The sequence below is a fragment of the Chlamydotis macqueenii genome, chromosome Z (assembly GCF_036417535.1).
Source record: "Chlamydotis macqueenii isolate bChlMac1 chromosome Z, bChlMac1.mat, whole genome shotgun sequence".
Taxonomy (NCBI): Eukaryota; Metazoa; Chordata; class Aves; order Otidiformes; family Otididae; genus Chlamydotis; species Chlamydotis macqueenii.
Window position 1 is genome coordinate 34,410,207 of NC_141593.1, and position 25,420 is coordinate 34,435,626.

General features: G+C 37.6%; 1 protein-coding gene across 1 annotated transcript in view; it reads left to right on the forward strand.

The window, feature by feature from the left end:
* CNTLN (centlein) overlaps positions 1–22,680 on the forward strand; it is a 192,252-nt gene extending 169,572 nt beyond the window's left edge. Inside the window, exons 23-25 of the mRNA XM_086770504.1 lie at positions 12,427–12,612; positions 13,957–14,034; positions 21,904–22,680. Coding sequence (XP_086626630.1) covers positions 12,427–12,612; positions 13,957–14,034; positions 21,904–22,005 — 366 coding nt within the window. The 3' untranslated portion in view covers positions 22,006–22,680. The remainder of the gene's footprint in view (positions 1–12,426; positions 12,613–13,956; positions 14,035–21,903) is intronic.
* The last annotated feature ends 2,740 nt before the right edge of the window (positions 22,681–25,420 follow it).

Here is a 25,420-nt window from a genome sequence, read left to right on the forward strand (position 1 = left end):
GAATGCATTTCTCACTTCCATAATGCCTCTGCGATTTGGGACTTGTGTGCTCTCCACAGAGGATACCTACCGAAGCACAGTTCACATCTGGTCTGTTCTGGCATTGTTCTTGATAGGTCTCCAGTATAACCATCTGATAGAATTGACTGCCAAAATCAAGACCCATGGCAGTTTACTTGGCAAGCTTAATGGATCTACTTGGGGATCTAACGCTCCCTCTCTTAAGACATCTGCCTTCATTTCTGCTGCTCAGAGTAGGATTTAAGCTGGGTATATTTCCCCCTTGCTCTGTTGTTTCTTATACAGCTACATGCAGACACACATCAAAGGTCTTACTCCACCTCTGCTTGGCTGAGTGATGTTCTGCCAGTCATTTGCCATTTTTAGTCAGCTTACCTTATATCCCAATATATGTCAGTCTCTTATCTTTTTGCAGTTTACCTTGAGTCCTGGCATCAGTTTTACCACGGCATATTTTCTCACTGCTATCCTGGGCTGTAGTTTAATATGCAGTTTAAGACAGTTAACGCTTCTACTGAAAAGTTGCACCTCCGAGTGCGAGTGACCCTCGCTGTTCATTTCTGCCCCTGTGTAACCTCCTCCCTCCTCCATTTATGAAATGTCATGGTAAACATTATATGGGTCAATTGTGAGCTAGCTCGTGAAAAGGCAGTTAACCTTTTGAAACCCAGAGCACCACCTTTTGTGTACCACAGAGGTTCAGAGCAGGGACAGGTTTACATGGTCACAGGTGAGAGATGCTGGGATTGCCCTTTACTGGCAGTGCTAATTGAAAATGTCACATTAAAGTTGTTCCTGCTACAAAGAATAAGCCTAATTAAAGACTCACCATTTTTGCATTAAAAATTCCTATCTGTTGGCAAATTCCTGTTATTTACCATTGTTTTCTTTTTCTCTTGAACTGTTCTGTGTTGTGTAAGATAAACCATTGCCAGGAAACATGTTCTTCTCAGAATGGCCATATGCAGATGACTCTATGCTATTTGCTCTCTACCTAAAAAAAACAAACCAACACTACACTCCAGAATTAGAGATAATTAGTAGTTCGGTTGGGAGGCTCAATTATTTCGGAAATATTATGTTGTTTTTTATCAGCTCCTTTCCAACAAGAGAGCAACACTAGTACACTGTTACTGCCTGTACCTCCAGCTACGAAGTCCAAAATCAGTTCTTTGGATAGAAGTAAATCGTTGCAAGGGACTCTCAGAATTCTCCAGTTATGGTAAGACAGAAAGAAATATTCTTCATAGGACATTTCCATTGGTGAATATATTTTCAAACCCTGTAGATTCAGTGTCCTTGGCAGTACTACTGCTTCAACTTGTTCCAGGCCCAGGGTGTGCAGAACATAATTCTTATATGGGTACCCAAATCAGATACAGGATGCCATTGGAAAGATGGCATTTGTTTCTTCATCTAAAAATCCTAAGCATAGTAGGTAATTGTAAAATTTTATATTTGGCAATAGTGGACTGACTTTTTACTGAAATAGACTGTAGTTTGCTGTGAAGATGAAAACTGATTTATTTTGAAAAGTTTAAACAATTGTATATAAACTGTGCCAATCTGGAAGTGTTGTTTGACCAAACAAAGGTTTCTTCAGCAGATCCCTGGGACATTTTGCAAACGACAGCAGATAGTATCACTTAGGTAAATCAGCACTGTCAGTTTTGATTTGAAACTGGACACCTTTAATATGACTTCAAGTTGCTAGAAAATGTTCCCCGCTGGGAACACTTAAAAGCCAAAAGATAAGTATATTTCATTTATTACACTCCAAACTGTCAACACTTTACCTAGAAAAGTATACCCAGAGTGATTATTTTGTATGGTATGGAGTAGATGATGAGTCTGCCAATCTGTGTTCAGTCAGGATCAGCATAATATTTGGTTACAGGGATGTGTTCCAGTCTGATGAGAATCAGTATTCTTATCTGCACACCTTTAAGAGAAGATGTGCTATATGCAAAGCAAAATTTGTGTAAATGAAAAAATCTCACCATTAAAAAAAGTCAGACATTTATTGCTTCTTTTTCACTATGCATGCTACTTTAGGAAAAAAAAAAGGAGAAACACACCTTTTATTATGAAATACCAACCTTTCTTGGTTCTGAGAAGAAATTGGTGATAAATTAAGCTAATCTCCATCAGGATTACTCTGCATCTGGGATTTAGGCAAATTGAATCAGAAGCCTGAATAGTGACAGTGAATATCTATTAGACTGTAAACAGAATAATAGGTCCTGTGAATTTTAATGAATGAAGTGAATGTCTGATCTCTTATAGTTTAGAGAAGGCATATGGTTAGTGATGCATACAGTATGCCAGGAACAGCATATAATGTAGATGTCTTAATGGATAAAAATCGTGATTACTAAAAATGAAGAGTAAATAGAAAGATTTTTAAAAGCTTTTCCTTACTCTTCTTTTTCTTTGCTTTTTAGGCTTAGAAGAATAGCACTTGACATTGGTTTTGGACTGCAATAGGTAAAGATGATAACAGATGTAGTGTAAAATATGTTGATTTTTTTTAAATATATTTCCCTCTATACTAAGAGTTTTGAGGAATTTATTTAAATGATTCAACCTATGTAACCAAATTGCAAGGTATGCCAGGTTTCTGTGGCTGTGCAGGTATGTCTTATGCAAAGTTCAGATGCACGTCTGACTCACACAGGTGATTTTGTTGATACTAGTGCTACTTCCATTTTTCTTGCAGTCCCTAGGAACCACTCTCATAGGCTGTGACTCTCTGATAGTAGATACTGTGTGAACAGATCCAACAACCTAGAGCTGAGCAGGAAAGTTATTTGCAAATAACTTCCTTTTCTGCCTCTGGGGAAAAAAAAAAAAATCTACATTTTCCAGAGAATGAGACTGCAATAGGCTCATCTGGGAGCTACTTGGAGACTCTGCAGTGCATTCCCTGGAAGGGTATAGATCCACCTGTGATTCCTTTAAATGGCTTGGAGAGATTGTTTTTTGAAGCTGATACTCAGCCCTGTGCATAATCTGGAGATAGTAAGAAAGATGCCTAGTTTAAAGAGAATGGCCAGTTTGGGATCTGAAAGATAGAAACAACGTTGGCTAGAAAAAGGGCTAACTGGAAGACTTGAGGGATGGACACATGAGTACAAAGCATATAGCACAAGGCACTGGGCTTGAAGTGATTGGAAAACTTTTTGACAAAATGACAGGAAAAGTAGCAAAATTCGGAAAGGAGGAGAAAGGTCTCCAGTAATGATTTATTTAAGAGTTCATGTAGAAGTAATTGTTCAATGTATATCGATTAGATTACTAAGAACACAAGGTGAAGCAGAGACAACACAAGGCACCTGTATACAGAGCCTTGTGAAGTCTCCACAATAGTTAAGAAAGGTGGGAGTTGGGATTCCCCAATGGACATGCAGAAAGAGCTACAGAGAGGTGGGAAGAGCTCTAGGAGGGTGGAATCGTAAAAACCAACAAGTGACAGTATTTTAAGAAAACACAGTTGGTAAGGTTTATGGAATTTTTTGAAGAGTATAAGGAATGCCAGAGCTGACCTCTTAAATTAGGTTTCAAACATGTTTCTTTCAGCAGCGCAGTGGTCTTACACAGGGCATCTGGTTTATAGTTTTCATGCTTTGCGTGTGTTTCTGCAGAAAGATAGCATAAGCTCAGACACTGAACCGTGAGTATCAGGAAATCTTGGTGCTCTTCACATCTTGGTCACTGACCTGCTGTGTGACCTTTGGAGTGTTGCTTCACCTCACTATTTCTTTGACTGCCCTGAATATTCTTTGTTTGCCACGTTTGGTATAACTGTGCTGACTTTGTCTGCCCTAACTGCTCAGATAATAAACTCTCTGAGAACCCAGGCATCTCTCGCTACACGTGTGTGAAGCTCTGATCTCTGTCAGTGCCTTTTTTTTTTTCCTCTGTGTAAATAACTGTAATATATGGTGTTTTAAAGGAATTATGCTAGCTTTGCTAGCACCTGTGTAAATCAGAGGTAATTGTGTTCAAGCCAAAGAATTTACAGCAGAGAAAAAATTAATGTAAATGAGGTAGGACTTAAATGCCGAAGTAAATAGGACTTTAAATTATTATTATTACCCATTTCACATAAATATAATTTTAGAAACCAATATATTTTGACAGAAATATTTTGCCTGTCATCCCACGCTGATTATACATATTTCAACTCATTCTCTGCTATAAAGAAAACTATTATTTTTTCCCTGTTATAGGTCACAAAACATGGTAATTGTGTTGAAAATTTAGCAACAGTACAATGAAACCTATGGAGTGTTTGCTGATACTTTTAAAAAAAAAAAGCATCAGTCTGAAAACATTTGGGTCTACAACTTAATTTTTTGATGGTCTTAAAGCTTAATGTACAGGAGAGATTAGATGACTATAAAGCTATAATATTGTATATGACCAAACGTCCCTCATATCAGTAAGAGTCTACTGAATGTTCTACAAATGAAGTGCCCAGCTGATGCAATAAGAAGGGCTTCATTCTACCTAAAGCCATGTTATAAAGAATGCTATGAAAAGAACTGAATTTTTAAGACAAGATTTCAGGCATAAATCAAAGTGTGATAGCTAAACAGTTATCAAGAAAAGATTACCAAAAAGAAAGATAAAAAGCTGACCAGTAATACAAAAAAACCCTCTAATTTTGAATGACAAAGGGAATTTTAAAACACATAAGTGTACTTTTTAAGGATATATTGTATACTTCTCTGCAGAAATATAAATGCATTATAATTGGCTTGAATAAGTCCATTGCTGCATTTTTATTAAATATGGTTTGTTTTGAAAACAATCTAAAATTAAAAACTCTGTGACCTAAGTCACTTTTCTATTAATTTGTAGATAAATTGAACTACCTTTTAGGACATAGGACAATGTATTAAATTTCCTTTTCTTATAAATAACAAACATAGGCTGAAATATTTTTAATATTCTTCCCTATGGTTTTTGGCACCTGGAGCTGCTTAGAAAAATACAGTCAAAAGAACATTCTTAATTTTGTACTTGAAAATAAATTGTTATAAAGAAATCATTTGTTTTCAATTGTTTTGAATCAAGAAGGAATGGTAGTTTGGTAGAGGATGTAGGATGAGATTGGTAGCAAAGGTATTTTGAAGAAATATGAAGAAATATGTTAACAGTTGTCAGTCAAGTGAGACTTTCTCCCCTCTGCTCTGCTAACGGCAAGCAGGAATAACACAACTTAAGTAAGCATAGTTGTACAAATGCAAATCTTACCTATGATAGGAATTGGATTATCAAATTTTATGCAATACAGTTTCTGATTTCTGTCATTGTACCTTAACATTGTTCTTCCTTATTGCATTTTAACTGCTTTTTGGGTCTGCAGTTCTAAATGCCTGGAAGCTGAGTGAAATCCTGAGACCTCTCTTATACTGTGTGACTCAAGGCCTTTGTTAGGAAAGGCATGGTGAGTTTAGCTTTCGTAGTTGAAAAACGATACTGTGCAAATCTGTCTACACTTCTCCAGATGTTCTTACTATAATTGGATTTGGGATATTATTGAGTTCACCTTTTCTAGTTCACAGTCTATCATCCATAGCTGAAAGCCATGAAGAAGGCAGGGTTGGGATTGGATGTTGGTCTGCAAACTGGAGATAGCTTTTGCCACAAGGGTAGAAGAGGATGGTAATATTTTAAATTACTTAAATTAATGTTACAGGTCTTGTCTTTTAGATCTTAGGTACATTCATATGTGGTCAGATCTGCTTGTGTTAATCGATGTGGAAAATCAGGTTGTAGATGCAATTGCAGTATCACATTATTTTATATGTACATACTGCAATTTCTCAATCTTTGTGTAAAAATGGAATTCTTATAGGTCATGAGGTGAGGCATTTCTTCCAGGCAGTTTATGCTGTTGTCTTCCACAGATCTCTATGAAGTTGTGAGAACTATTCTCAGTCCCAATTGATGTATGATTGTTTATTTTAAATCATATATATAAATCTGATGCCTAGCTTTACTGTATGTATTTCTCCCTTGCAACTCTTTATTGAATTAGCCTTTGAAACTTTATGGCTCTACTAGCTTTTAGATAATATTGTCACTCTGATATTCCCTTGAGTGTATCTTTTTGTTTTGTTTGGGTTTTAATGCATTCTACAGCTTGTTTGTTTACTTTATTTTTGATGGAAAAGATAATGAAAGCCTATCTTGATTCCTACAAATATGTACAAATAAATCCAAGAGCTGAGGCATGTAACTTGAATAAATTTTAGAACTAAAGCAGAAACTGTGATTGAAGATAGGTAAATAAAACTAACACACCACATTGTAAATGTGACCTGTGTGACATTGGTAAGATAATCTTACTACCACTTTAATATTTGGCAATAGCATTCTTGATTGTTACTGAATACTGAAGTTAGTGGAAGAAGATAAGTCTGGTCTATATCTCGTGTACACCTTTAACTCTACTTTCAGGGCATCTGCTAGAGTCTGAAATCCCATGTGATCTCTGGGGATCATAAAAATTAAGTTAACCTCCTGAGGCTGACTCATTCCCATGGGTCACAATGCTACATGTTAGAGCCCTTAGCCAGACAAATGTCTTGCAGTGGTCTGTCTTTATTTCTTTGCTACACTCTTGTCCCTTTTCTGATTGAAAAAAAAGTTATGCCTAGAAGGTGTATTTGTTGAAGTGAAGGAGAATTCATGCTGTGAGATCAGTTTAAACGTTATTACCGAAAGTATTTTGAAAGTCATTTTTAGAGAGACAATAAGAACCAAATAACTACTTTCACTGAAGAAACTCCAATGCTTGTTTCAGGTGCTGAAGCAGTGCATGACGTCATCTCTTTGTGTCACTTTGTCCATTCATTCTGTTTTGCCTTGTTAATCATGAGATGGTGATTCTCTCTCAACCTTTTGTAGCACTAGGATCTGCCGTAACCTTAGGCCAGCAGTAATTGTCTCACCACAAAAGTAGAAAAGTTCTTTAAACTTACCATTCAGTTCTGTGAAATTTCGATCTTGTTCTGCAACATCTTCACAATACTTTTGTTCCTTTAGGAAGCCAACCTTGTATCAGAAAAGATTTTCCATAACATTTTTTATGTAATACTCTGGCTCACATCCTTACACCACCTCAGTCTACAAAACAAATTAATTTCTAAGAACACATTACTTGTATCTAAAGACACTTTCATATTGACCTACACACAAAATACTATGTATAGAATTGTTCTGTATATTATACTGTTCTATACATTTGTGGTTGGTTGACCCTAGCCAGCAACTAAACACCACATAGTTGCTTGCTCACTCACTGCCACCAGCAAGACTGGGGAGGGAATAGGAAGAGCAAATGCAAGAAAACTCGTGTTTTGAAGTAAAGACAGTTTAAGAAGTGAAGGAAAAAGGAGAAAAAAACCCTAAGGGATGTAGACCAGTGCCCAGGCAGTCTCTCAGCGGCAGCTACTTGCCAGACCAGTCCCGCTTCCCCCTCAGTTTTTATTGTTGAGCAAGACATTTTATGGTATGAAATGTCCCTTTGGTCAGTTCAGGTCATCTGTCCCAGCAGTGTCCCCTCCCTGTTCTTGTGTACCCCAGCCTACTGACTGAGGGGGCACGATGGGAAACAGAGAAGGTCTTGGTGCTGTGCAAGCACTGCTCAGCAATAGCTGGTGTGTTATCAACACTATTTTAGTCAGAAATCCAAAACACTGCACTCGTAGAAGCTGCTAGAAGACAGTTAACTCTATCCCAGTCAGACCCAGCACAACATTATTACTATTTCACAAAGCACAGTAAAGCTTAAAACTTTCCATAACTAATGTAAGACATGGCTTCTGCCACAAGATCTGCATGAGTGCAAGACCAAAATCTATCTATACATAGCTACAGTGCTAGCATCAGACTTTGGTCTGTCTTGGGGCCATTAACTTTTATTATACTACAGACAATAACAGTAGAGTGTGTAAATTAACATGGTAATTACGAGAATAATTCTAGGCATTGACTTGGTCATATGGCATTACTTGGGTCCATTGATCAATTTGTGTCAATTCCAGGATCAACTCGTGTCAGAGCTTTTGGGGATGTAAAGACCTTATTAACAGTGTGTTGTCAGGGTCTGTGTAGTCTGTGTATCACCACAGCTTCGAGTGTTTAATTAAATATGACCTTTTAAATGAAAAAAAAAAGACCTTTGTCCTTATGCATCTGGCAAAAACTGGCTAAAAAGTGTTTGCATGCTGAGACCAAAATTGAAAACTGTTTTCTTAAGAATGAATGTTTGGTACTGGATTGTGAAAACAAAGTAAAAAAGGCTTTTAAGGGATATATTTTAGAACTGTATGCAACCCAGTACATGTAATATGTACAACATAACATAGTGCAACATATGGAGTTGATATATAACGCAACAATTGCTACCGATTAAAAAGAACTGGATACTTTAAGCTCATGTTGTTAGAATTTTAAGCTTTTTTTCTAGTCAGACTAGTAGCAATTGCACTGGTCTGACAAGATGTGTTGTAGATTTGTCTTCAGGAATTAATCAGGGATTCCTATTCTAGTGGACTGGTAGCAGCTAAGTGTGTCCCACAGGAATAACTCTGACGGTAACATCTAAGTTGGGAAAATGGCTTTACTAACAAAATATCCCATAGATTTGACACCAAAGAAAAACAAAGAGAAAAGATCAAATCCTAGTATTACTAGTTCCAATAAAGGCATTTTTATCATACATCATTATAGTACTGAAGTCATATTCTGCATTGATTTCATTGCGGGCAGTTTGTATCACCTGTCGTAGTTCAGCCCCGATTGGGATCAGACTACGCAGTCTCTCTCTCGCTCCCCCCACCCTCCGAGAGAATAGGGGGAGATGATATAAGAAAAACGGCTCAAGGTTTGAGAGAAAATCCTTAAAGTTACCGTCACGGGCAAAACAGACTTGACTTGGGGAAAACTATTCATTTATTTCTAAAATTAGCAGGAGAATGAGACAGGGAACAAGATAACCTCCCCCCACCCCTCCCTCTTCCCGGGCTTAACATTATCTCTACTACCTTCCCCTCCCGAGCGGCACGGGGGTTGAGGAGGGGGAAGGGAATGGGGGTCGCGGTCAGTTCATCATGCGTTGTTTTACGCTGCTACTTCATTGTTGGAGGAAGAACTCCTCGCATTCCTCCTCTGCTCCAGCGTGGAGTCCCTCCCACGGGCCACAGTCCTTCGTGAAACTGCTCCGGCATGGGTCATCTATTCCATGGGGTGCAGTCCCTCTAGAACAGCTGTCCCAGCGGGCCCTCCATGGGCCACAGCCTCCTTCAGGCCTCCACCTGCTCTGGCATGGGGTCCTCCACGGGCTGCAGGTGAATCTCTGCCCCTCTGTGGACCTCCGTGGGCTGCAGGGGGACAACCCGCTCCACCATGGTCTTCACCACGAGTTGCAGAGGAATCTTGGCCAGGAGCAGTATTACTCCTCCCCCTCCTTCTTCACTGACCTTGGCGTCTGCAGCCGTTCCTCACAACAGGCTGGCAGACGTCTCTCAGGATCCTTTTTACATCTTATTCACTTCTCATTTCTCCACTTCTTGCAGCCAGGCCGGGCCGAGTTGGGCCCAGTCGGCTGCCCGGCGGGAGGCCAGAGGGTGAGGCCTGCAAGGCCGACAAGGCTCGCGCCTCCCCCTCTCTGCCCCCCGCTCAGCTGCTTCACATCTTCTCCTCTTTTTTTTCTGTTTTCCCCTACTTAAATACGTTATCGCAGAGGCGTTATCACAGGACATTCTGCTACCAATTGGCTTGGCCTTGGCCAGCAGCGGGTCCGCCCTAGGCCCAGCCGAGTCCACTGAACAAAGGGGAGCGACTTCTAGCAGTTTCCTACAGAAGCTACCACCTTAGGCCCCCCCTCACTAACAAAACCAGAACACCTGTGTATGCATATAAGTTTAAAAACAAGCAATTCTGAAATACACAGTGGGAAATGTTTTCATTTAAAATCCTACACTTAGCTCCAGAATTCATTGGATCAATTTCTTAATCAAAGAATGGTATTATACTGGCCTCAGTACACTCACCAACAAAACCTGTGTTGGTTAATTCAGGGTTTTGTCATTTTCAGTTTGAAAATGGGTCTTTGTAATGCAGTTAAAGACTTGTGTGGCTTTGACATTGAGCATTTCTGTAGTAAAGCATGAACTGACATATAAGTGAAATCACTAGTAAGTAAACAATTTAGCACATGAATATCTTTGTACATGACTGATGAGGATATAGCAATAGAAAAAGCAACTTAAAATCATAGGGAGACTATAATTTTTTAAGGCACTTATCCAATAATGTGAAGAAGACAAGTTCAAAAATAGCTGACCTCTGAGGGTCCAGTTTGAAAGTCCATAAAGGAGCCTTATTTTTCACATATGACTCTAATGACTGTATTTTGGATACTAGAGGCTGTAGAGTACTTTACCACAAATGCCAATAAACAGCCTTCATAATTCTGCAGTCAGTTTCTATGAGATGAAGGCATTCTGCAGAAAAAGAATTTTCAGGAGTTTATCAGCTGCTGCTGAGAGATAGTTTAATAAGATAAGCCCCACGTATGACGATCAAAAGAAAGACTTATTCTCTCATTTTAAACTCAGACAAGGTTTCTGTCATAGACAGTCATAGTTCTGCTTGAGTCATGGAAGTTGAATATGGTAGGAGGATTTTCTGACAATGAGTTACTGCCCTGGTCTCTCAGCCAACAATTTTGAAATAAAACTCTCTTGCTCTTCTTTTGACAAAATGCTTTTGTGGTACTTGCATAAATATTGACACAAAATAATTTCATTTATACAACCAATGATTTATACTAATGCTTAGTGTTATTTTACTGAACCAGAGAACTTTAGGAACAGGAGAGGTAGGAACTTGAACCTTCAATTCTGTGTTGTGCAGTATGTCTCGTGTTCATTTGTGGAAGGTATTATTCAAGCTCAACACTTTTGTGGTATTGGGGAGCAAAAACCAAAATCAGATTTGTGTTCCATTCAGCTGTCATTCAAGTCAACAAAGTCTTTTCAGCTGGATGTTTCATACTGTTTCTTTTATTCTGGTTTTAAATAAAGGACAGTGGTCTTGCCCTTCTGGGTTTCTTCTTTCCTGTTAACTGCAAATACAATATTTTGTCTAGTCATGTCTCTATTTTTCACTTTTCCTTGATTTTTAAATCAGCTTTACTAAATCCTGGTAGTCTGTTTTTTCCACTCCATGTAATGGTTCTCCTTTCCTTTCATTTAAATCTTTCAAACGGTTGTTTTGGGTTTTTTTTAATAGTATTCTTCTGTTTTTCTGGGTTTTTTTTTTTTTTTTAAGCTGCAAGCATATTTCTGGCTTAACAGTGTATACCACATTTCAGAAATGATCACGGAATTTTCCTTTATTATTATTGTCTTTATTAGTTACCAGTAATAGGACTACTGATAATAATGGCAGTTTAGTTATGCAGCATTAGCAGTGTCAGACATCCTGTCAAGCTCTAGTTCTTGTTTAACTAAGAGTCCTCAACAGCAGAAATAGGATCTAAAATTGAGGCTTCTCTTGGCATTCCTGCTTGAGACCGGGTCAAAGCCAGAGTCGAAGAACAGTTGCAGTGGTTCTGGTCTGGCGCCCGATCTTCCCCCTGCTGCCAGAGCCAGTGTCTGTTTAAAACACCTACTCTCTGCTAACAGCATCCTTGCAAAGAGATTGCCTTGCCTGGCAGGGCCTTCTGTGTGGGCTCGCTGCTCACAGAACACAACCCTTCCTGTGCCAGCCTTGAACGATAGCACGGCGGACTTGTGTGCCCCAAGGTTGGCGGCTGATCAACAGTGCGTAACCGCTACTGTGGTGGTGCCGGGTGTAGGAATTGTAGTAGGAAGAGTCAGTAGCCAGGGCAGTCTTGAATTACCCTGTTTTTATGGGAACTGAAATCTCAGGTTTATGATAGAGGTATAGTGGTGTTTCTCCACGCAGTGAGGTATGAATAGGCTTTAAAAAGGTCTCTGTTTGACCACAGTAAAACCTGAGACTTCTGTTTTTTTCAGGAACATTTCTGGAAGGCTGGATCAGGAAATGATTTTTAATTGATTCTGCAGAAGCTGCTTTGTCTTATTACTGATGGCATTATGAATATAGCTGTTTTGCTAAATACATTAAAACAAATTGTACCTGTATTTAAGAGCATTTGCTGTTTTAATGTGTTAATTCATATTTTGTGTTCTAAATATCACATTGTTTAATAATATGGCACATATCTTATTGAATCAATAACACAGAATGAAGATAATTCCCATCTAAAGGAGCTTTGTTTAAATGATGCTGGTTTTTCCATAGAGTTTGCACTTTAAGAAAAATTGCAACCATGTATTTTTCACTTGCATCTTCCAGGCTCTAACCAGAGAGTTACAGCACAGCGTACAGGAACTGAGAACAAAAATCAAACATGCAAAAAAAATGGAAGAAGTGAGAGCGTGCAAAAAGGGTCTTTCCCACGAGTCTGTTCAGTTGGCAGCATCTATCCTTAATGTTTCAACAACTGATCTTGAGGAAATATTAGAAGTAGAAGATGATGAGGTAAGTTGTTTTAAGGACTCTTCAGTAAAAAGGGGCTAGATCAGAAGGTACTATATATTTATGTTCTTGAGGAAAAGGATTTCCAAGTAAATACTGGAATTTCATTGTGCAACGTCCAGCACAAAAAGAATCGAACAGTTGAATTTAAATAAAAAGGTCATGTTAGAGACTCATAAGGTGGCAAGACTTTGGGCATACATAAATAAAATATAAATATACTGGTTTGAGCATGTAGATGTAGAGACATTATTTGAAAATCTTTAGTAGTTTCCTTTTTCATGAGACTATTTGGGAAGGTTATACATTTTAAATAGGCTACTGCATTAATGAAAACAAAATCAGAATGTGTCTTGCTGTGCCAGATTGATTCCATTGATGCTTCCCTTCTTGAATTGTGATACCTATTAAAGGTATTTCTAGTAAACAGATGGTTGCTGGGGGAATGCATTGCCTTATTTTGTTGATTCTGTCATACATTTTATTCTGAAATATTTGTTAGTGTTTCATCAAATCACTCTAAAATAAATAGATACAGTAATAGGATTTCTCATTCAGATTTATTTAGACCAAATAATACATGAAAAAGCCTGTACACTTAGTTTAATAAGAGTGTCTAGGAGTTCACCATTATTGGGCTGTAACAGTACTCAGGTGACGACTTAGGTTTAGCCTTATTGCAGCTTTATATTAGAGAAGTCACAAAAGAGAGTTTTCACGTTGATTAAATAAAGGTGTGTTGTATGTGTATGCACTGATATGGATTACATTTATGAATACAAATAAAATGGAGCAATCCCTGCCCTGTTTACTAACTTTTATACATTCCTGTAAAGTGATTCACTTTGGCAGAATTGTCACATGCTTACCTCATTCTCAGAGTAATTTCTACATCCTATATACTTTGTTGTAATCACTGTTGTGAATATATGTGTAAAACACACAAACGTACTTAACTATAAATAGAAAACAAATTTAAAATACAGGTGATGAATCTACACTACACAATTTTTAGATACATATTGCATTTAACAGTGTATAGACTCAGGAACCTTTACATTGAACTCATAAAATTTGCACATAGATCACATACACCTGTATATTCATGTGAGAAGAACATGCAGTGCACGTTTCTAGGGACAATCACAGACGAGGATAGGTTTATAAATTTAACAGAACCCTCATACTTGGTGGATATGCTTCAGATAACTAGTTTTCCAAGCATAGTTCTCACTTTCACATGCTGTTTATTTAAGGGATATCCAGTTACACATTTCTGTTATTGTTCATTATGTTCTTCTCAGGTGGTGTCAAAATATTGTGTCTGTTATGTTTTTCTATTTTTAGGAAACAGCAAAGACAAAAATGGAATTTGAAAAAGATAAAGAATGGCTGCAGTATATACAGAAACTTCTTGAAGCACAGGTGCTAAATTTACATCTTTCCTTGATGAATTGTAACTGTCTACTCTGAGTAGCTAAGTGGTTTTAGGTTGTAATTAATCTGTTGCTTTTGTAGTTATGTTGCCATTGATGATCCCAAACTATACTGTGGTAAGGCAATGTAAAATCCTTGGTTTGTAGCATTTCCTTTTTATTTATCTTAAAATAAGAGTCACTGGCTAAAACTGAAGAGATATTAATCAAGGATTCATGATACCTAACTTAACAGCTGAAACCAGTGAAACAAAACTGGAGAAAACCAGCACAGATCTTGGCAAATGTGTTAATTGAATTATTGAGACACTATGTAATGTTTGCTAGAGTGAAAAGGATCCATTCTTTCATACCTCTTAGGAAAAAGAGATTTTTTATTATCTGCCTTTAAAGTTAGTAGTTGATATGGACACCTGAGGAGTTCATGGGTTTCAGTGACCTTTTACTGTGGACCTGTTTCCAGTCAATTCATGTTTTCCTCATAGCCAGACAGCTGTTTATTATCGTGTCTTCCCACATTCTCTACAATATTTTCTACTGAGACCTCGAGCAGCTTGTTAGTGGGAAGTAAATATTGATTTGGCATCCTGTCAATGCAGAAAGAATGAAAAAATTTCCACGAGAGGCCCCTCAAACATTTTCCTATCGACATTTTCTGGGCAGAGAGGAAAGCTGCATAGAGGATGACAAGGCTGAGACTAGCAGAAATCCCTGAGGGGTCCATTGAGACTGCCGCTGTGACCTGTGTGATACTTTTTCTTCTCTTTCAAGTCTTTTTTTAATACACACAGTGTCTGCTGGGATGCTCCCCTCTTGTAAGTGATCAAGGGCAGTTTATTGGCAGGTGAGAGCCCTGCTTTTCTAGCCATAGTCAGCTTTTGTTTGGACATCACTGACAACATACACTGACTCTTAAAACTTTTCCGTTATATTTTAGTTGTCTACTTTATTCAGATGATGGGTAGCTGATGTCTAAGAAGAAATAAAATTTGATTTATAAATCCAGTGTTCCTAATGCATATTCACTAGCATGGGTCCATTAGCCATCTAGTTCATTTCTGTTAAGAATGTGAATGATTGAAAATATTTTGAAAGCCATTTCAAGGGAACAATCACTTTCAGATTTATGTATTTCATCATTAATAGTTTTTGTGTCTAGATTGTGTCCTATGACCAGATTTTTAAGAAATGACAGGTTTTTTTCCTCTTTATCAAAAGTTACTACCATTAAGACTGCTTAATTGAGATGGAAATACCAGTTTGCTTTTACTGGCTTTGTCAGAAATACTGGCATTTTAATTTAACCTCGTAACGTTACATGGAACTCGGCAATAAAAGCACAAGTATTTCTCTTCACTAAATTGCCTTCGTTTTAAGAATTTTTAAAAAATCTATAAATTTCAATATTTTCTCCATATTTTGGACTCCAAAATAGGAATCAGATTAATGGAATACGATGGAGGATTCTTTCGCTATTTTTTGTTACCATTCTTTGGCAGATAATTAAAAAATCCTAAGTAGAATTTTATCACCTCTCTTTGTCTGATATAAACTGACAGCAAAAAGCAGGGCACAGAGAGTGAGGAGACTGTTGACTATATAACCAGTTATATTAGGATTGCAAATGTTAGCTAAGGATAGAGGAGCTCAGTGCTCTTAGCTGTATCAGTCTGTGTACAAGTTAATAGTGGTTTTCAGTGATTTTTGCTCCATCTTGTGGGGGTCTTCAGGAGGAACTCAGAGGGTAAAAGTAATTCTTGGCAAGCTAGTCATCTTTAGAATCACAAGATCAGTGCTTTTTGGGACCAGCCAGCTCTGCTTTTCACTTCTGTCCATGCTAAGTCACATGGACAGGAATTGTTAAGATTTCTTGGTTTCTGTTTGGGAGCAGCTCACAAAAGAGCTCTATGCCTTTTAAAATGCTTAACTCATATCTTGTAAATAGTTTAGTTATGGTTTCCTTTAGCAGGCGTTGGTAATATTTCTGATCAGAAAACTAAAGCTCATGGTGAAATGAAAGCTTTCTGTCAGGACTTTGCTCATAACAGGCTGCTCACTTAATGATACAGATTGGCAAACTGTGTACCTGTTTGCATCTTGAACAAAGATGCAGGCTTGCCCTTTTTTGTTACTCTGAGAAAATGTTCGGTTGAAAATTGCATCAGATCACTTAATATTGCAGTTTGATATAGTGTCTTTTTGTACCATTGAGCCAGGACTTTGGAACATAATTGCCCAGCAGTATTGATTTAATTGCCTAGGTTTATTTGTGGACTCCTAATTATTGACTGGAGGTAAATTTAATGGAGAAACCTTTATGAACACTGGGAAACTGCTGCTGTTGCTGTTACACATAATGAACTGCATCATATCCCTTTAGATCATTCTTCAAGCTAATTTTATTCCACTGTGACAGTACGATAACATTTAAAATGTCATAGACATTTTATTTTTATTACTGACATATGCCATTTTACTACTGCATTAGAATTTTTGGGGGGACTGAAGGAAGCTCTAGTTGCTTTTTACTGTCATTTTATAGATTCCCCTAAAGTGTACTGATAAAGGATAGCATACCTCTGTTTTACACTTCATCTGTACCTTTATTTTCCATACTCTTATGACCTGAAAAATACTAATTTCTATCAGCTTTACAAGAATCTTAGTATTTCAGTGATAAATATTTTTGCATTCCTGAAGCTTACAGACCTCAGTCAGAGGTTGTGTGTCCTTATTTTATCACCTTCTGTAGAAACACATATGAAGGAACTACACCACTGCTAAGAAGCTTACAGTTTGGTGGAGACATATCTGCATCAAGATGTTACTATGTAAATAAGAATCATATAATTGAAAAGTACAGTCATGTTCTGAATTTTGCAGAGCTAGTAAAAATAATTTGTCGTCTAAACCTGCTTCTTGAGTGGGCAACAAGTGTTTTTTCAGTTGCCTTTTTTGTATTTGCACATTACCATCCAATGACTAGAGTGTTCTCACAAAGGTATAAAAATGAAATGTTGTAATAACTGACATTAGGATAAAAGGTAGAAGGTTCTCTTGCCTCTGAAGAATCTGTATGTGGAGAGGCTTCACAGGAACACGTGCAGGTGAGTGCTGCCTGCACAGGGATATCTGAGCCGTGTAGAGACATCAGTCTGATTATGCATTAGTGATTGGGCATGGGAGAGAGAAGCTGGTACAGGTGTCACATTATAGACCATTCAGTTTTTAGCAATTCATGGTATTTGGGAGAGGAAGGAACAAGTATGATTACGTCCTGTATGTGTGTTTTCAGCTTGCATGGCAAGTGATGAGGCTTTTACCTACTTTATTCCTCACATCTGGGTGCGTACATCTTATTATTTTAATTTGTCACAGTATAGTAGCACTCTCTTTTTATAATCATTAAAAAAAACCCAAACCAGCAACTTCTCTAGCTTTTTCCTATCACAGGAAACTTACATAGCTAAATCAAGAGGATGACTTCTTTTCACATGGCTTAGACAATATTTCTTGTACCACCCAAGGCTTTCATTCGTTGTGACTGATTGTAAGGAAAAGCATTTCTGAACAATCCGTTAATAATTTTGTATGAGAGTACAGCATGTTAGCCCAGTGCAGATCATTGCCTAAAGTCTCCAAAAAATATTTTTTAATAAAATACAAATCATCTGCCTAACTCTTCCAAGCATTGAACCAAATGACAGCATTGATTTAGCATGTCCCTTATCAGATATACAGCAGCACTTGCCTTCCCTCCCTCCTCATGTACTCCTCGGGATATCACATCTCACATAAACAAAGCAGCCTAGTAAAATCTTTCCTCTCATGACCTCATTATGAATCTACAAATCATATTCCAATGGTGAAAACTTCCAGAAAAACTCCTTCCTCTTTGTTCCATGGAGTCTCTGTAGGTATGTGTATAATCCATCTCTTAGAACAGAGTTTGAAACTGTATATTCACTCTTCATCAGTAGGGATTTTCCCCAACCCCTTTTTAGGATTTGTACTGGCTTCTAAATATAGATTTCCTCTGGTGTCATCTGGGAATGTGCACTAACAGCTACGGTTGTTTCCTTTCAAATTTCTCAGGCTGGAACTTGCCTGCTTTGCTTTCATTAGTCTCCCTCCAGCCTGTGTCTGTCTTCTTCTCTTTGAACGAGTCTCTGCTCATTGCCTGTCCCTTGCTCGCATGCCACACGTGTGTTCACCCACTGCACAAACACACACGTGCACACTCACCACTGCCAGCATCACCAGGCATTTCAAGTACCTGCACCTTAAAAAGCAGCACCAATGCTGTCTGAACCATATCCTGGGCACTGTTAACATCGTGTCAGACCATCAGATAGTAACCATTATTTTCTTGTCATTACAAGCGTAAGAGCTCGTTCCTGTGCACTAACAATCCATTATGGTATAAATCTATGTTTTATCTCATGCACAGAAAGAAAACCACATTACATCACTTGTCCTGGACTGAAAGCAAGGAGAGATTGGCTTGATTACTCAGGATAAGAATACAGACAGGCACATTTATATTTATATAAATATTTATATAAATCACATATATACAGCCATCACAAAGCAGAATCAACAAAGAACAATAAATAGTGAAGTGAAGCATTTCTCTAATTTTTTTTTTTTAAACTTTGACTTTTAGGTTGTAGTGAAATTAGGATATTTTGGTCGTTATAATCTGAGTTTCTTTAGTTTTATTTCAGGTTATTCTTTGTGGTTCACTTAATTCAATTTAAGGCAGTTCTGCAGTCTGCTCTCATATGGGGAGATTTAAAATAGGTGTAACCACTAATTAGTGTATTCCAGAAATTTATTTTTATGTTTAACACCTTTTAGACTTTGTGAAGCAGAGGCCAAGTAACAATGTCCTCTATGAATGGAGACAGTGGGTCTCATTGGAATAGCAACATTGCTTTGCATTCATTATTAGTCTTTTCACTGGTAGGCACTTGTGCTGAGTGAGACTCAGTCCTGTTGGGTAAGGTTGATAAGTATTACTAGTTAATTTTTTACAGAAGGGATCTCCAGAAGAAGTATACTCAAGGTAAGAATAAATAGGTGAGAGAAACAGAAATAATTGTCAGCATTTCTGATTCTTTAGCATCATATTACCTTACAATTATCCATGTACCAAGAAATCTGTCTGATAAGTAATGTAAGACATAAGCCATTCATTCATATGGCTTTCTAGTATCAAAGAAGAAATCTACAATTCTGGTAAAGATAAATAAATAAATAAAAACTTTAAATCCACATGTACTTTGTACTTTCAAATTTTCTGAATTTATATAAGTCCATTAAATACTACTTGTCCTAAAGCCTACCATAATGTACTGATTTAGGATCATTATCGTTGTTAGTGCTTAGTGTTCAGATAAATTGGTTGTGGCACAGATAACTGGAAAACATTTGAAGGAATTATCATTCTGTATTAAAATATATAATTATCAGTGGTATAAACAAGTTTTCACTCCTTAGGTGTGCACTTAGCACTCACTGAACTCCCAAAGCCTTCCCCAAGCATCTGCCAGGTTTGGAAGCTGCGATGAATACTCTGGAGTAGAGACATCTTCAATGGTTATAAAGTCCTGGGGAGAAATGTAGAGGGAAGCTTCCCAGGATAGTTACAGAGCCATCATTAAAAGTAAATCTGACAGGCTTCTATTAAAGATGAAGACTGTAGAGATCATCCAGTTCTGGGTGTCTGTATGGAAGGAAAACCAGAAAAAAAACATACAGCACTTTCTCTGAAACCAACAAATGTTGAAAGAATGACATAACGTTCAACTTTCAAATGCTCTTGATATAAATGGATGATCTAAATGGGAAGAGTTCTTGAAAAATCACTTTGCTATGACATGGAAGCCACAGAGAGTAGTGAACAAGTGAAATGTAGCTAGAATGATATGAGCCAGAGACATCAATAAGAAACCATTCATCTCAGGCACAACATTAAGGAGGTGAAATGTATCAAAAATAAATGTAGTCAAGCTAGGCAAGAAGAATTAGAGACTTCGAGATAATGGTATAGCATTCTCATAAAAAACATGTTTAGAAAAGGACGGAAAGCAATTAGAGTGAATAGGATGCTGGGGCCAATGTTTCTAAAGCACAGTAGCAAGTAAGTGTCACAGAATTTCAGATAAGATTATGTTTTATATTACTCTGAATAGATTTGTGCTCAGTGAATTGGATCTCTCTATTCCCCCAAAAGTCATCACAATAGCATACAGGAGAAAGCTGACAGGTGTACATGACTACTAGAAAATTCTTGCTATAGACAGAAGTTATTTCTGACAGATGGAGACATGTCTGGCCAGCAAGTACCAGCCCTTCAAAACCCCCTTTCCTGTAGAAGAGCAAAATGATGCATATTATCTTCCTTTTTCTGTAACTGCAAAGCAGCTGTTGAGCAACATGGAGGATTGCCATTACAGTCACTTCATGACAGATGCTTGCTATTAACAAGATTTTCCTTGCTAGCATTTCAGATTTTTTTTTCTGACTTGTTGGTAATTATATGTATCAGTACATAGATTCATATCTGTATATATCAGTTCAGACATTTGTATTTGATGTTCTTTTATCTCTGGGTTTTTTTGTTTGGTTGGTTTAGTTTGGTTTTTTCATACATCTACAAAACAGGCAATACTCTGTCTGATGTAAGTACCATACAGTTTTCTCTTTAAGATAGAATATTGAAGTGAGAAATTAAAATCGGAGCAGCAATATGATAGTGTGGAACTAGAGAGTGGTTCTAGATGCAAAAGTATCCCTTGAATTACAGTTGTGAAAAGCAGAGGAAGGTGGTAATTGGCCTGCACAACCTCCTGCTTTATTTTACCTAATTTGTTTCTGGTGGCTTTATTAAGGTAAAATTATCTCTCTGATGTGAGCGTCAGCTGTTACTTTTGGTGTGGGACTAACACCTCGGTCACCACTGGTCTCACCAGGAGTTCAAGGGATCTGACAGAGCTCCATGAAGCTGACAGGGATTTTCCGAGGGTGAATAAAAACTGTTCTGCTCTCCTCTGGCACAGCATGGACCACTCTCCGGGTGGAGTTGCAGTGACTAGTATTTTGTGCCACCTCCAAAAGTACTTGGAAGCATAAAGTGCACTGATGCACCAAGACTGTGAAAGAAAACCTCTTTCAACATCAAAGCAACGACACTGAAAAATGTACCAAATCTCCTTTGTGGAAGACATCAATTGTACAAATACATCTTTTACATCAGAGGAGATATAAAAGAGGTTTTCACTTTTCTCTGTAAATATGTAAATACATTTTTTTTTTATATATTGTGTTTTAGAGAAGCAAATGTTTGTGTAATATCCCAGTCAATGCAATTGCAGCTTTAGGGGCTTTGTTTTTTTTTTATTTACAAATTTTCACGTGTGAGTCTAAAGCAATTGCCACAGCACTGAGAGCTGCACTGGTAGTTTTGCCTCGTCCTCCTGAGAGTAGTGAACATACACTACCATTTCTGCGTGCCCTAGAGTTGACTGTAACCTGTTATTGATCAGCTGATTGAAGATAAATGACAGAGATGCTTGTACTGCAGTTTACATCATTAACATGGTCAGTAAAGCATGAATTGCTCAATAAGGCGTTTATCTTTTTTCATTTTACTCTGTTCTTTTATCATTTTTATGATAGGGAGCAAATTTTCAGACACTAACCAGGCGGATGAACTTTAAAGATCAGATGTGTGCATGTGTGGTAGTTGTCAGAACTAAGTGAAATCAAAAGGTTTAAAGATATTTCATAAATATTTTTCACATTAAGAAAATAAAGTTCAATGATAATTTTTTTTACTATGTTTCTTTTTTAGTGTCCTTTTGCCTCACACTTAATGGATGCTGTACTGGAAAAATTAAATGAGAAGAAGAAACTGGTAGAAGAGTACAGTTCTCTCATGAAACACACTGTATGATGAAGACCTATATTTGCAAAGTGTGACTAAAATATGTGTATTGTTTCCTCATGTCTTTCCTCTTCACATAAAGAACTGTCAATATGCATGTTCAATACGTAAATAGAAACTGTGAACTAATTAATTGTTGAACAACAGGAATTAATTATGTTCCTATTTAGAAAGGAGTGTGATGCTTGATTTCTGAAGACCAGAAGACAAAAATTGCTGCAAACCAATGCAAAGTTAAAAATGGTTTTCTTTTAAAGTCATTATCAGTGAACACCAGTTCAGGCTTTGTAGAGAGAGGATGGTTTTTATATGACCAATAGGCATCTGTAAAATTCAGAAAGCACAAAAAGCAGCCAAGTAATTCCTGGTTGTACTAGTCAGAACCGTAGAAACAGGATTTACAAAGAAATTGTAAATATCATTGGGATTTTGAATACTTGATTTATTTTAGATTCTTGGTAAATGCCAGCTTTATTATATATGCTACATAAAAAGGTATACTTTCTTTCTGCTGGAAAAAAAAGGAGAAAATAAATGATTGTAGAAAAGAAGTTTTCAATGTAGAGTAATACTCCTGGGAAAAGCTCTGTTTTCTTCTGAGTTGGAATGTATTGTGTACAATGTATTTAATTGTATTTTAAAAAATTAATACAATAAAGTTATTTCCAGTGTGGTTTTTTTTCATTAGTAATCCCAGTTCTTTCTCAGCTAACACCAAGCTACAAGCCCTCACTTTCCTTAGAAAAATGGTGTAGAGTTTTAGTCAGTTGTTTCCACCAAGATTTCTCTGGCAGTACTAACAAGTTATTGTTGCTTGCACATCCTTGATCTTAAGAGTTTGTGTTCCTCTGGACCGACCCACCTGAAAAAAAAGACCCAAGTTTCTGAATTCATGTGGTTATAACATTTTGCTGTTATATGGCTCCTAATCTGTGGATATCAAGTTGTTTTACAACAGATATCATTATCATTACTCATATTCGGTGAGGAATCAGAAGCAAGACCTATTTGGCCTAAGATCACTCAACAGAAGCATGAAACCAAAAAGTTATCTGCATGTCAGTCCAGTGCTTTTCCCAGGATGTTTTGTGCTTCTTTTAATTTATGGGGTACGTGCGCTATCTGATGTCTCTAGGAAAAGGAGAAGAAAGTGAAGACATGACTAAAGTTCTGCTCAGTTACACATGGTGATAATGGGGGCTTGAGAGAATTTTTATTGTAATTACTGAAAATCATTGTGGTGGTTTAGCCCGGATCACCACACAGTTTCTTATTCACCCTCCCCCTACCCAGTGGGACGGGGGAGAGAAATTGGGAAGAAAGGAAAACTCGTGGGTTGAGATAAAAACAGTTTACTAAAAATACTAAAAGCTACAAAGCTAACAGGATATAAGGATATTAATATCTACAAAATATACAAAATGAACAATGTACAATTTCTCACCACCCGATGTCCAAATGACCGACGCAGCCCATCCTGAGCAGCGATCACAGGAACGACACCAAGCAGCCAGCAAAGGGGGGAGAGCAAGCTAGCAAGGTAGAGGGAACGATGCCAGCAAGCAAGAAAGAAGAAAAGGATGCCAAGGGTGCCCGAACGGATACCCAACAAGAATGCTCGAACAGAAAAGGAATACCCACTCCCATGGGCAACCCCCACTTATATACTGAGCATGACGTTTATGGCATGGAATACTCTCTTTGGCCAGTTTGGATCAATTATTCTGTCTGTCTTTCGCCCAGCTTCCCGCATCTGCATGTTAACGAGACCTTAACGAGACTTGGAAAGCCAGACAGTGTCCTTGGTCTCATTAACAACAACTCGTATCATCAGAATGTTTTTATCAACATTCTTCACACATGAAATCCAAAACACACTGGCTACTGAGGAGAAAATTAACTCCATCCCTACTGAAACCAGGACAATCATGCAAACATATTCCACCTGCACCTGTAAATTAAGACCTAGAACTAGCCCTGTATAAAAGAAGAAACACATTTTTAGGAACAGTTGACCACCACCTTTTCCAAAGCAAGCAATAAGGGACATTATAGGAAACTGTCAGGTGACATATTCAAAGCAAGCAAAAAGAAGCCACTCCTATGCGAAGGGAATTAAGCTGTGGAAATACTGCCTCAGGGTTTTACTAAAGCTAAAAATTTACATGTTCTCCAATGCCAATAAAATTATGCTAATAAAAATTATGGAAGATAAGTCTATCAAAATACTTGGAAACCATGTTCTCATTATTTTTAGCAATGCTACCAAAATGTATCTGAAAATAAAGTCAACATAATGTCTATTGCTGGGCAGTGGAAAGAACTTCATGAGGTCAAACCTGTGTGAAGATGAGCTGCTTTGTCTTAATTTCCATGCTCTGCAAGACCTGCTGGTGCAAGTCTGATCTTGGTGTGGATCTTAACGCTTGCTGATCTTTTGTCTTAGTGAAAGAGCAGGGAACATCAGCTAATTCACATGGAAAACAAAGAACTTTCTGAGAAAATTTCCCAGACTAGTACCTTTTCCTCATAACTTAAACATCTTGCTTTACTGGCCCTGGAAATTTCTGTATCTTCTGGGCACCTGAGTTTGGAGAGAGCTTGGACCATGAGTAAACAAGAGCAGTGAATTCTGCAGAATCAAATTATTATCTACTTCATCTGAAGAGAGAGAGAGAGCAAAACAAAACCCTTAAATCAGGTGGAGCCAGAATTATCACCATTTTTTCAAATGAATGGGAAGTACAACAAGTGCTATTTATTTGCAGCTGTTTCCCTTGTTCATCATGTCACAAGAGACCCAAAAATGCTCTACAAAGAAAATTATTCCTCCATGAGTCTCTGTAGCCTAGGCCTTAAGGGTGGGGTTTATTTTCTCCCTCTTTTGAAAATTATTAGGGTCAATAAGTCTGATAAGTTTAGTTGGCCAAAACATCGTATTTAGACTCTTTATCAAATTCTGCAGGATGTACCTCAGTACAGATACTTTTCTTTCCCTTCATCCGAGTGTCCTGGTTTCAACTTGGATGGAGCTAATTTCCTCCCAGTAGCTGCTGTGTTTTGGATTTAGTATGGGATTTGATAGGTGAAGAATGTTGATAATACACTGATGTTATGAGTTGTTGCTAAAGAGACCAAGGACTTTTCTCAGCTTCCCAAGTCTCACTAATGTGCAGTTGCAAGAAGCTGGAAGGTGTACAGTTGACCCAAACTGGCCAAAGAGAGTATTCCATGCCATAAATGTAATGCTCATTATATTAAGTGGGGATTGGCCAGTGAGCTGACTTACATTTTCTCTTGGATTTGGAATCATTCTGGGATTGTTTTCAGTTTTCATTCTGTGATTGCTGCTTGGGACAGGCTGTATCAATCATCAGGTCATTGGGTGGTGAGAAATTGTGCATAGTTTGTTTTGTATATTTTA